Below are 13064 nucleotides of genomic sequence, written 5' to 3'. Positions count from 1 at the left end.
TTTTTTACTTTTCTAATCTTATGTGATGATGTTTATTTTGTTTGTGCAAAACCCTAGAATTGCAGTTTTATTCTCTTACACAGTACCCGAGGTTTCAAACTTTATCCACTTTAAATAATCAGCCCTAAACAAATCATAACAAATTTAGTGATCTTGTCAGTGGTTAGCTAAACAGGAAGGATATTGATTTAATATTTCAGGAATGAATGCAGCTCAAAAGAATGTCAACTGTGAATGGGGGAAGCAGCACTTGCAGAATTCAAAGTCAAGGAAAGCTGTATAATATTATCAATATGCCATAATAATGGAATGCAATAATAATAGAGAATTTCTGTACGCTTCTATGTATCAATTCAAATTACCTACGTTAACAGTTGGTTAAAGATACAGTCAAGGCCATATGATTATTTTTTTCTCCACTAAGAACGAATAGGAGTTGTTGAATCTTTATGAAAAGAAATCCAGGAGAGATCCCAAAATACTCATTATTAATATATATATAATATATATATTTGACTAACATAGGTTAATATTATGGTGTAATAGTAATTTAAAAATGTAATATGAAAATAAAACCCTGTATTTCTATATTGCCTCATCATATTCTGAAGATAGCTAACCAAAGTCAATATCTAATTACTTTCTTTTAAGGTGTGGTCACACAAATATATGGAGAAGTTAATCTGTGCTGCAACATTTTTAATTTGAGAGGCCATTAGATACTTCATCAACACTTAGAATGGTACAAAATACAAGTTATCAATTTTTATTCACCACATAGTACAAGTATTTTTCTACAGGTGATCCCATCACAAGTTCTAATAAAGAATCAGAAAGTCTCAACAACATCCAAGAGTACGGTCATAAAAATATTGTTTTAGTGCAAATGCTTCTATTGAATAATATAAAAAATACATGGTTTGAGTAATTTGAAAACTATGCTAATGATAATTCACACAGTCGAAATATCCTTAAAAGTTATAATGATTTCCATGGGATATTCCTGACGATCAGTCAAACTTTGCCTGAAGAGTTGGGTGTGCTGCCATGCAATATCGCCTTCTCCACCACTTAACTCTGCCTCCAAAATTAATTCAGTCGATCCATCAAAATCAGGAAATGAATATGTATTTTCATCTAATTTCAAGAAAGACATGTAAAAATTAAGAACTTGTTACTGTACTGCATTTAAAAAAAATAAATTGTCAAACTCAATAATAGTGCAATACAGACCTCCATTTAGGTCTACGCTGACCAAATTTGAACTTAAATGCCATTGAACATTTCCAGTTTGAAATGTCTGGCTTCTGGATCGAATTGAGACATTGTCAATCCTTAGACCCACTGAACCACATTCAATCTTCCAACTCACTTTGGCACATGATGACCCTTCTGTGCGAGCTAAGTACACCTGGGCAAGACAAAGAAATATACTGCATCAAGTAGTACACAGCTTTTATAACAAATCAGATTATGCTAATATTACAGAAGGAGTCATGTTCAGCTATAGCAGTGATAAGCATCAACTGAATGACCAAATAATTCAAAAATCTTTTCACCAATCTATACCATTGACCTGTGTCTGTAAATAAAGAGGTCAATTTCCATTAACTGCCATTTAAACTTTGATACTACTTTGGTAAAGCTGAATTATTTAGTAATTAATTATTTAAGAGTAGGTGGTGGCTACTTGGCTCCACCATTCAAAACCTAGTGAATGGTAGCCATTAACTGATCTGGTAGTGGTCTCAAATTCAACTTTGTGCCTGCACCTCCACCCATGACCTTTGTCTATCAACAGTCCATCTAATTTAAACACACCCTCCATTCCTTTCTGAGGAAGAAAATTTCACAGAATAACAATGCTTGGAAAGGAGAAAAATTATTTCCATCTTAAAAAGGAGACTTAATATTCTTAAAACAGCATCACCTAGGTAAGTATGTAAGGGGATAGAGGTACCAGATGGGTGATTTTTTTTTTCCTCTTTTTTGTTAACACCTGAGTGGCCAGTGACAAGCAGTGGCCCTTCTTATCAAAGGGCAATCAAATCTCCTGGTTATTTTTTTTTCTTTTTTCTTTTTTTCTTTTTCTTTTTTAACCCCCACACTACCGCCTAAGTGCGGTAGTGCTTATTTTTTCCCCAGCACCCATGGTGTGTGTGTGTGTGTAGATGTGAGACACAGTGAAAGACACACAGTGCACAAATCTTTATTCAATTTCCAACCAGGTGGGTGATAGGGTACAGTTGCCAATTAAGTAAGTCGGAAGATTTTGAGGAAGAGGTGGGGGATGGGAGTTAGACTGGTGATGGCAGAAGAGTCAATCTTATAGTTGGCCAGGATCCAAAGCAGGCTTTAATCCCTACAACCTTTCCTGGTTAGCTAATAATAGTCAGGACTCTCCAAAGTCTGTACTGCTAACTCAAGCATTTGGGATTTTTTGGAAGTGTAACAGATGCTAGGAATTGCCCAGAGGTTTCCCAAAGAGTCAGCGGTGTCAGGACATGCGACATGGGACCCATCTACTTTGCTGCAACTATCTTTTCATTAGAAGATCTGAGCCAATGAATCCTTACAATAATGAGTTGCAGCCAGACTCATATGAGGAACTTTTGTTTTGTTCATATGCCCTCCACAACACTATTCCAATCAGACAAATCGATTTGCTTCAAAGGGAATTAATCAGAAAACACAAATATCCTTTCAGACATCCTGATGCAAAAATGCTCAGAATAAAGTTTATCATCAGAGACTCTAATCTGCTTCATCCACTGAGCGTGACCTTTGAATAGAATTCAAAATTTATCAGAATTTGCACTGAATCTACAAAGATATGCTCAAATGAAAAAAAAACACTGTTGCAAGCCCATACCATTTTCCAGTCTTGTTCCACTTTCCGAATCACAGAATCCATTTTCCATACACCTTTTTCCCAGTCATTAATGATTTCATTATTGTTGGAAATTCGAATATAATAATTTTCTACTACATTGTACTTAAGATGAAAAGACTTTGCTGATTTTTCTTTCTCAGTAGCAATGAAAGTGAATCCAGTATTCTGTTCAGAAAAAAAAAGTGGTGAAAAATCATGCCTGATACAGAGTCAGAGATGTACAGCATGGAAACAGACCCTTTGGTCCAACCTGTCCACGCCAACCAGATATCCCAACCCAATCCAGTGCCACCTACCAGCACCCTGCCTATATCCCTCCAAATCCTTCCTATTCATATACCCATCCAATTGCCTCTTCAATGTTGCAACTGTACCAGCCTCCACCACATCCTCTGGCAGCTCATTCCATACACGTACAACCCTCTGCATGAAAAAGTTGCCCCTTAGGTCTCTTTTATAGCTTTCCCCTCTCACGCTAAACCTATGCCCTCTAGTTCTGGACTCCCCCACCCCAGGGAAGACACTTTGCCTATTTACCCTATCCATGCCCTTCATAATTTTGTAAACCTCTATAAGGTTACCCCTCACCCTCCAACGCTCCAGGGAAAACAGCCCCAGCCTGTTCAACCTCTCTCTATAGCTCAAATCCTCCAATCATGGCAACATCCTTGTAAATCTTTTCTGAACCCTTTCAAGTTTCACAACATCTTTCCGATAGGAAGGAGACCAGAACTGCACACAATATTCCAACAGTGGCCTAACCAATGTCCTATACAACCGCAACTCCTGTACTCAATACTCTGACCAATAAAGGAAAGCATACCAAACGCCTTCTTCACTATCCTATCTACCTGCAACTCCACTTTCAAGGAGCTATGAACCTGCAGTCCAAGGTCTCTTTGTTCAGCAACACTCCCTAGGACCTTACCATTAAGTCCTGCTAAGATTTGCACAAAACATATTTGTTGTAGTCCACATGAAATTAGCAAGACTTTTAAAAATGCGTAACATGGTAGACTAAAAGCTACAGGAATCCAAGGCAATGTGAAAGCAAGATCAAAAATTGGTTCAGCGGCAGCAAGTGTAATGGGCAAAAGAGGTTTGTGTGGCTGGAAGGCCATTTTCAGTGGAGTTCCATGGTATTGGATCCCTATCGGTTTGTGTCATGTCATTTATTTTAAACAGAGGCAGCATCTTTTAAAAATTTATAACATGTATGAAAATGATTCGTGTCATTGATACTGAAGAAAAAAATTGTAGAATGCAAGAAAATATCAATAGACAGCCTATTCATGTGGCCAAAAATGACATTCAATCCAGAGAGATGTGTGGGGATACATTTGAACAGGTTAATTAAGAGAAGGAAATACACAAAAAAATAGGATATTGAGAAAGGTACAAAGACAGAGATTTCAGAGTTAATGTCCACGGATCCCATAGGATTTCAGGACAGGTAGATAAAAGTGATCAAGATAAATAGGACATTATTTCTTCTATGGATTACCCAAAATTCACAAACCAGGAGCCCCCCCCCCCCCTCAGACCCATAGTCTCGCTACCTGGAACACCAATTTACTGATTAGCCAAGGAGCTACACACCAAAGACAAACACTTAGAAGACTCATGCAACTCCATCCACTCCACCCAAGAATTCCTGAAGACCAAAGACACCAAAATAGAAGAGGTTGAAATAATGGTCTCCTTTAACACAACAGCCTTATTCACATCCATTCACATCAACCTAGCCAAGGAAACACTGACTACGTTATTAGAAGAAGCAAAGACACATACACCAAACACCACCAACTTCATTGGCAAGGACAATTGGCAAGCTAGTGGACCTATGCCTTTCCACCCACTTCACCTTCAACAAAACCTACAAACAAACCAACAGAACACCCATGGGATCTCCAATATCAGGGTTCTTAGCACAGGCAGTAATGCAGAAACCTGAACAAACAGCTCTGCCAACCATCCAACCCAAACTTTGGGTCATGTGGACATCACCTTTGTCATCACTAAATGAAACAAATTAAAAGAAACCTTCAAGACCATTAATAATACCCTTACTGGCATAAAATTCACTAAAGAGGAGGAAAACAACAACAAACTGCCATTCTCAGATGTCACAGTAGAGCGAACAGCCGATAGGGAACTTCAAACCAGCATCTACAGGAAAACAACACATATGGACCAAATACTGAACGACAGAAGCTATCATCCCAACATCCACAAACAAAGCTCCATTAGAACATTATTTCAATGAGTCACCACACTCTGCAGCACAGAGGAATTATGAAGAGCTGAGGAAACTCACCTATAAATTATTCCAATGTATTCAAAAAGAACGGGTACCCAACGAACACAGTCCGCCGAATTCTCAGCAACAAACCCAAACAAGCAGACAAGACATGTCCAGAAACTCTAGCCACCCACCTTGATGTCAAAGACACCTCAGAAATGACTGCCAGACTACTCAGATCTCTTGGCATCATGGTAGCCCACAAACCCACCAACACACTAAAACAGCAGCTAATGAACTTGAAGGACCCTATACAGACAACAAGCAAACCCAATGTCATTTACAAAATACCATGCAAGAACTGTAACAAACACTACACTGGACAAACAGGCAGAAAACTAGCCACCAGGATACATGAACATCAACTAACCACAAAAAGACATGACCCATTCTCACTAGTATCTTTGCATACAGATGAGGAAGGACACCACTTTGATTGGGACAACACATCCATCCTAGGACAAGACAAACAGAGACACACACAAGAATTCCTAGAAGCATTGCATTCCAACCAGATGTCTCTCAACAAACACATTGACTTGGATTCCATTTACCACCCACTAAGAAAAAGAACAGGAAATGATGTCACCACAGGAAATGACATCACCAAAGGAAATGCAATGACTAACCTCAGGAAATCAAAACAATAATAAGCGGGCCATACCACCAGTGCTTCATCCAGAGGCTCACTGATGTTACCTGGTATGGTGACAAAAAGGTCTGTAACTGAACCTTCCAGCTCAGCAAGCAAACCTACATCCAGAACCTCAACCTGAGCTACAAATCTTCTCAAAACTTGCTAAGATTTAAAAGTAGTTGGTAGAGAGACTAAAGCTGAATTAGAAAAAGAAAACAATTCATCCATAGGGTGGTCAGCATCTGGAAGTCAACTTCTAAAAGGGTGATAGAAGCAGAATCCCCAAATGCATTTAAGGAGTATTTGAAAAACACTTGAAATGCTGTAATTTACAGGTCTGTGGATCAAGATTGACAGCATTGATATGAGTGAGATGGCTTGGCCCAATTAAACTTGTAGTTGGGGAGAACAAAAATCAAGACAAGGGGCTAGTTTATATTTCTGTGTTCCTATGTGTGAGAGGAGCACATATCTTAATACAACTGCTATTTTTCATCCACAGTCCCAGCTAGGGAGGCTAACATCTAGTCAGAAGAACAAACACAAAGTAGATTTTGTTCAACTGATATCCTCACAGGTAGGCCACAACAGCAACCAAAAACAGCAACCCTTTTTTTTCCCTGACTCCAAGTCAAGGCATACAGACTTTTAAATCAAAATGTACAGCTTTTAATAGGGCAGCACTGCTGTCCCACAGTTTTTTTCTACCCACGCCCGACTATCTGTATGGAGTGTGCACATTCTCCCCTTGTCTGCAGAGGTTTCACCCTGGTGCTCTGGTTTCCATGCACAGTCCAAAGATGTGCAGGTTAGGTGAATTGGCCTAAATTATCCATAGCGTCCAGGGTGTGCAGGATAGGAAGGTTAGCCATGGTAAATGCAGGGTTACATGGATGAGCTGAAAATGTGTTGCTGGAAAAGCGCAGCAGGTCAGGCAGCATCCAAGGAACAGGAGAATCGACGTTTTGGGCATCAGCCCTTCTTCAGGAATGAGGAAAGCGTGTCCAGCATGCTAAGATAAAAGGTAGGGAGGAGGGATGTTGGGAATGCGATAGGAGGAAGGAGGTTAAGGTGATGGTGATAGGCTGGAGTGGGGTGGGGGCGGAGAGGTCAGGAAGGCGGTGCTGAGTTCGAGGGATTTGACTGAGACAAGGTGGCGGGGGGGGGGGGGGGGATGAGGAAACTGGAGAAATCTGAGTTCATCCCTTGTGGTTGGAAGGTTCCCAGGCAGAAGATGAGGCGCTTTACCTCCAACCGTTGTGTTGCCATGGTCTGGCAATGGAGGAGTCCAAGGACCTGCATGTCCTTGGTGGAGTGGGAGGGGGAGTTGAAGTGTTGGGCTACGGGGTAGTTGGGTTGGTTGGTCTGGGTGTCTCAGAGGTGTTCTCTGAAATGTTCCGCAAGTAGGCAGCCTGTCTCCCCAATATAGAGGAGGCCACATCGGGTGCAGCGGATGCAATAGATGATGTGTGTGGAGGTGCAGGTGAATTTGTGGCGGATATGGAAGTGTCCCTTGGGGCCTTGAAAGGAGGTAAGGGGGGAGGTGTGGGCGCAAGTTTTGCATTTCTTGCGGTTGCAGGGGAAGGTGCCGGGAGTGGAGGTTGTAGACCTGACGAGGTAGTCACGGAGGGAGTGGTCTTTTCGGAATGCTGATAGGGGAAGGGAGGGAAATATGTCCCTGGTGGTGGGGTCCATTTGGAGGTGGCGGAAATGACGGCGGATGATACGTTGGACATGGAGGTTGGTGGGGTGGTAGGTGAGGACCAGTGGGGTTCTGTCCTGATGGCGGTTGGAGGGGCGGGGCTCAAGGGCGGAGGAGCGGGAAGTGGAAGAGATGTGGTGGAGGGCATCGTCGACTACGTCTGGGGGGAAATTGCGGTCCTTGAAGAAGGAGGCCATCTGGATGGTACGGTTTTGGAACTGGTCCTCCTGGCAGCAGATGCGGCGGAGACGAAGGAATTGGGAATATGGGATGGCATTTTTACAGGGGGCAGGGTGGGAGGAGGTGTAGTCTAGGTAGCTGTGGGAGTCAGTTGGTTTATAATAAATGTCCATGTCAATATCTTAGCCTGCTGGACACACTTTCCTCATTCCTGAAGAAGGGCTGATGCCCGAAACGTCGATTCTCCTGTTCCTTGGATGCTGCCTGACCTGCTGCGCTTTTCTAGCAACACATTTTCAGCTCTGATCTCCAGCATCTGCAGTCCTCACTTTCTCCTCGAAGATTTTTACATGGATGAGGTAAGGAGTTGGATTTGGGTGGGATGAGCTTCGGAGGGTTAGTGCAGACTTAAAGAGCCAAAAAGAGGGTTTAGATCAGAGTGGTACTGGAAAAGCACAGCAGGTCAGGCAGCATCCGAGGAGCAGGAAAATTGGCATTTCGGGCAAAAGCCCTTCATCAGGAATAGACACTTTTGCCTCAAAAGCCAAAAAGCCTCTTTCTGTACTGTAGGGATTCTATGATTCTAATAATCTGAATACAATGCCTTGAATTAGAAGTTAAGCTTAAGCAGCAACTTAAATCATTACCAACCTGAACAAGGGCTCCAGTTTCTCCTCTGGCTACTCTCCAAAATACAGAACCTGATGTCCTCCCACCAAGTTCTCCTGGTTTTGGGGTCTTTGGTGAAATGAATTCTACAAGTTCAACAATCTGCCTTTCCAAAAGCTCCTGTTTCCTGTCTTGTGGAAGGAAGTGTTTTCTCTGAAATTATAAAACAATGTACATGGAACCAAGTTTCAACTTTATCAAACAGATTAGTGGTGTTTCCCAAACTGTTTCATTCATTTTATACGACAAATTTTATTAAATAAATCCCACTCAATAAATATCTTACTGATTAGGTTTAATGCAGGAACAGCAAGTAATTAGGAATGCAAATAGTACATTAACTTAATTGCAAGGGGGTCAGAGTAGGAATAAAGAAGTCATAGAGATGTACAGCACGGTAAAGATTATTAAGTGCAACTCGTCCATGCCGACCAGATATCCCAACCTAATCTAATCCCATTTGCCAGCACTAGGCCCTTGTCCCTCTAAACCCTTCCTATTCAAATACCCATCCAGATGCCTTTCAAATGTTGCAATTGTACCAGCCTCCTCTACTTACTCTGGCAGCTCATTCCATACATGCACCAACCTCTGCGTGAAAAAAATTGTCCCTTGGGTCCCTTTTATATCTTTTGCCCCTCACCCTAAATCTACGCCCTTTAGTTTTGGACTCCCTCACTCTAGGGAAAAGACTTTGTCTATCCATGTCCCTCATGATTTTATGAACCTCTACATGGTCACCCCTCATCCTCCGACGCTCCACGGAAAATAGCCCCAGCTTATTCAGCCTCTCCCTATAGCTCAAATCCTCCAAATGATCTAATTATGGGCTTTTGAAGTTAGTTTTGATATTTTTACTTAAGAATAGAAATATTTGTCTTAAAGGAAGTGCAACTGAAGTTCACTGGACTGATCCCAAGGATCGGAGGACTGGCCTCAGAGAGAAGTTAAAATGTAATTGTCTTCTATTCTCTGGTGTTCAGAAGAATCATAGGGGGATGTCATTGAAATTTTGTCAGGAAATAAAAGAAGGGGCCTAACAGGGCAGATGCTGAGAGGTTGGTTCCAAAGCTGGAACATGGTGTTGGCTATTTAGCACACCGATCTGGAGAAAATTTGTCACTCAAAGCATTGCAAATCTTTAGAATTTTCAATACTACGGGGCTATGGATGCTGAGTCGATGAGTATTCCAATCTCCGTTCTGAATAAATTTTTGGGCACTAAGGAAGTGGGGGCTTATTAGGATAGGAAAGTGCTGTTGAGGCAGGACTGAAGTTGATTCCTGACCATTTCCTGTTTATACAGAAGGCTAAATTTGAGAGATTTAAGAATGCATCTGTAAGAGACCTGGTTTGAGAGCAGGAAATGAAAGATGTACTTTTTGGAAGAGTATCATAAATAATTGAACTATTAGTAACATTACATTTACATTTTCTTAAGACATTGAATCAACTGAAACTGATTCAAACTGAGTTTAACAAACAACGCTGTAACTTATATTAAGCAACACAAACAGCAAATTGGAAAATAAATGCTCAAAAGTTCAAAGTCAGTTAATTGCAAGAATTGACTTTGAATCAAGAGTTCATTGTATATATTACTTGTAGGAACCGGTGGCTTGTTACCTTTTGCATAGACAATTTATATATCATTTCTCAAGAAATAAAATCATGAATACACATGTGCATTCACACATAGCATTGAAACTAGCATGCAAACAAAGTGAGACACTGACCTCAGAATTTAACTTATTAATAGTTTCTCGCAGTAATCCCTCGTGGAGTTTGGTTCTGCGAGTCAGAAGCTCTTTATGCTTGCAGGAGTATCTCCAGGTAACATCAACCAACTGAAATGATATAAGGAGCTGCATTGTCAAACAGGAAAGTTTTATTGAGAGACTTAAAGGAGAGAGAAGCTTTGGGAGGGAATTCTAGAATCCTGGGTCTGGATAGATGAGATCTGGCCACCAAATAGTAATGGTAAAGAAAGGTGGGTTGCACAAAGGTCTAGAGTTCAAAAGAATAAAGAGTATTCTTGGAGGTCTGTAGGGCTGGTAACAGTTACAGAAACAGACAAGGGCAAGGCCACAATTGAACTGAAATTAATTTGCACATGAAGATGAGAAGTTTAAATTTGAAACATGGTTGGACTGGCAGACATGACAAGGTGGTTGAAGACAGTAAAGTTTTCAATAAGCTCAAGTTTATGCAGGGAAAAAAAAGATGCGAGAATGACCAGCAAAGCATTGGAACAGTTGAATCTAGAGATGACAACATAGATAATAGCTTCAGCGGTAGATAAGTTTAGACAAGATTCAAACTCAGCAATTTAAGTCATGGAGATGGAGGAGATAAAGGTGTAGAAGTCACAAATGACTGCAGATTGCAAACTGTGTACGGCTTCAGACATTGCGAGTATGGTCAGGGTCGAGCATGTAATGAGTGAGACAGAACAGAATTTGCAGTGTGGTCAGAGCTTCCCAATATTGAAAAAGGAGGAAACCATAGCTCATCCAAGTCTACATGTTAAATACACAGGCAGTAGAAAAGTTGAAAATTGGAATTGTTGAGGGTGAGTCAAGTGTTACGAGTTACACTTGGAATCTTGCATCATATCTTGGCTGATGGTATGTAGCAGCATGTAACTTACAACTAGTATAGACAATAGACAATAGATGCAGGAGTAGGCCATTCAGCCCTTCGAGCCTGCACCACCATTCAATATGATCATGGCTGATCATTCCCAATCAGTATCCTGTTCCAGCCTTATCTCCATAACCCTTGACTCCACTATCTTTAAGAGCTCTATCCAATTCTTTCTTCAATGAATCCAGAGACTGGGCCTCCACTGCCCTCTGGGGCAGAGCATTCCACACAGCCACCACTCTCTGGGTGAAGTAGTTTCTCCTCATCTCTGTAAGAATAGATCCTTGGATAAGAGGAATGGATATAGGATCAGTATGAGAAACTGTGGCATTAAGACACTATGGTTATGATTGAAATGTGAAGAATGAAACTAGTCAAAGTCATCTGAAAAACAAAGAGAAATTAAACAAATATGAAGTAATTGACCATATCAAATTTAGAGAGGTGGAGAAGGACAAACAAAAAGTACCACAGTCACAGTCATATTATGACATACATAAAGGTGGCATCAGTGCTGAAAACAAGCTCTTAAACTGGATTTGTGAAAAGATAGTAATGGACTTAAGAGGCAAAACACACATGGATTTTTCAAGGAAAGGCAAGTTGGAGACAAGGTGTAATGGATTTTTTCAGAAAAAGCTGGTGTCAGCAGATTTAAAACGGAAGGAGAATAGGAAGTAGATCTAATGGACAAGATGGGTTTGAAAGGGCAGATAGGATGCAAATACAGAAATACACAATTCGAGGGCTAGAAACAGTGATGCAGCAGAACAGATAATTTTAGTCTCAGTGTCAAACTTGTGTCGGTAGAGATGCGAGTGGAAGGAAAAAGAATTTTGTAACATACGTAAGATAAGAAGAAACTAATAATTAACTGAGTATTTCAGGATAACCCAAGAACACTCAGCAATTTGGTAGAAGAGTCCTTGGCCTGGTAATTCTTGACATGGTCCAGACAGATCTGGCATAGATGGCTAATTGATTCTGTGCTATAAACTTTGAGGTCTGCAAACCTTTACCTTCAGAAACTGAAATTGAGATTGCAGCAAGACATTATGAGAGTAAATATTTGACAAGAGTCAGAGATATGTACAGTGCAGAAGCAGACCATTAAGTCCAACTTGTCCATGTTGACCAGATATCCCAACCTAATCTCATCCCACTGGCCAGTCCTTGGTCCATATCCCTCTAAATCCTTCCTATTCATATACCCATCCAGATGCCTGTTAAATGTTGTAATTTTACCAGCCTCCACCACTTCCTCTGGCACCTTAGTCCATACACGTACCACCCTCTGCTTGAAAATGTTGCCCCTTAGGTCCCTTTTAAATTTTTCACCCTCTCCCTAAACCTATGCTCTTTAGTTCTGGACTCCCTCACCCCAGGGAAAAGACTTTGTCTATTTACCCTATCCATGCCCCTCATGATTTTATAAACCTCTAGAAAGTCACCCCTCAGCCTCCGACACTCCACAGAAAACAGCCCCAGCCTATTCAGCCTCTCCCTATAGCTCAAGTACACCAACCTTGGTAATATCCTTGTAAATCTTTTCTGAACCCTTTCCAATTTCACAACATCCTTCCCATAGGAGGGAGACCAGAATTGCACACGGTTCTCCAAAAGTGGCCTAACTGATGTCCTGTACAGCCGCAACATGACCTCCCAACTCCTGTACTCAATGCTCTGACCAGTAAAGGAAAGCATACCAAATGCCTTCTTCACTATCCTATCTACCTGTGACTCCACTTTCAAGGAACTATGAACTTGCACTCCAAGGTCTCTTTGTTCAGCAACACTCCCCAGGACCTAAGCATTAAATGTATAAGCCCTGCTCGGATTTTCCTTTCCAAAATACAGCACCTCACATTTAGCTAAATTAAGTTCCATTTGCCACTCCTCAGCCCAGTGGCCCATCTGATCAAGATCCCATTGTATTCTGAAGTAACCTTCTTCACTGACCACTACACATCCAATTTTGGTGTCATCTGCAAACTTACTAAATATGCCCCCTGTGTTCACATCCAAATCATTTATA

General features: G+C 41.1%; 1 protein-coding gene across 2 annotated transcripts in view; it reads right to left on the bottom strand.

The window, feature by feature from the left end:
- Positions 1-750: 750 nt before the first annotated feature.
- Positions 751-13064, bottom strand: part of ngly1 (N-glycanase 1) — a 38413-nt gene continuing 26099 nt past the window's right edge. The window contains exons 8-12 of one of the 2 annotated variants that reach the window (XM_072575234.1): positions 10120-10230; positions 8366-8536; positions 2873-3058; positions 1234-1411; positions 751-1137 (exon numbers count right to left, since the gene is read on the bottom strand). In XM_072575234.1, coding sequence (XP_072431335.1) covers positions 953-1137; positions 1234-1411; positions 2873-3058; positions 8366-8536; positions 10120-10230 — 831 coding nt within the window. In that variant the 3' untranslated portion in view covers positions 751-952. The remainder of the gene's footprint in view (positions 1138-1233; positions 1412-2872; positions 3059-8365; positions 8537-10119; positions 10231-13064) is intronic. The other variant, XM_072575236.1, reaches the window with a different exon arrangement.

This window comes from Chiloscyllium punctatum, chromosome 8 (assembly GCF_047496795.1).
Source record: "Chiloscyllium punctatum isolate Juve2018m chromosome 8, sChiPun1.3, whole genome shotgun sequence".
NCBI classification, from domain to species: domain Eukaryota; kingdom Metazoa; phylum Chordata; class Chondrichthyes; order Orectolobiformes; family Hemiscylliidae; genus Chiloscyllium; species Chiloscyllium punctatum.
The sequence above is the reverse complement of the archived record's forward strand: the minus strand, read 5'-3'. Positions and strand labels throughout refer to the sequence as shown.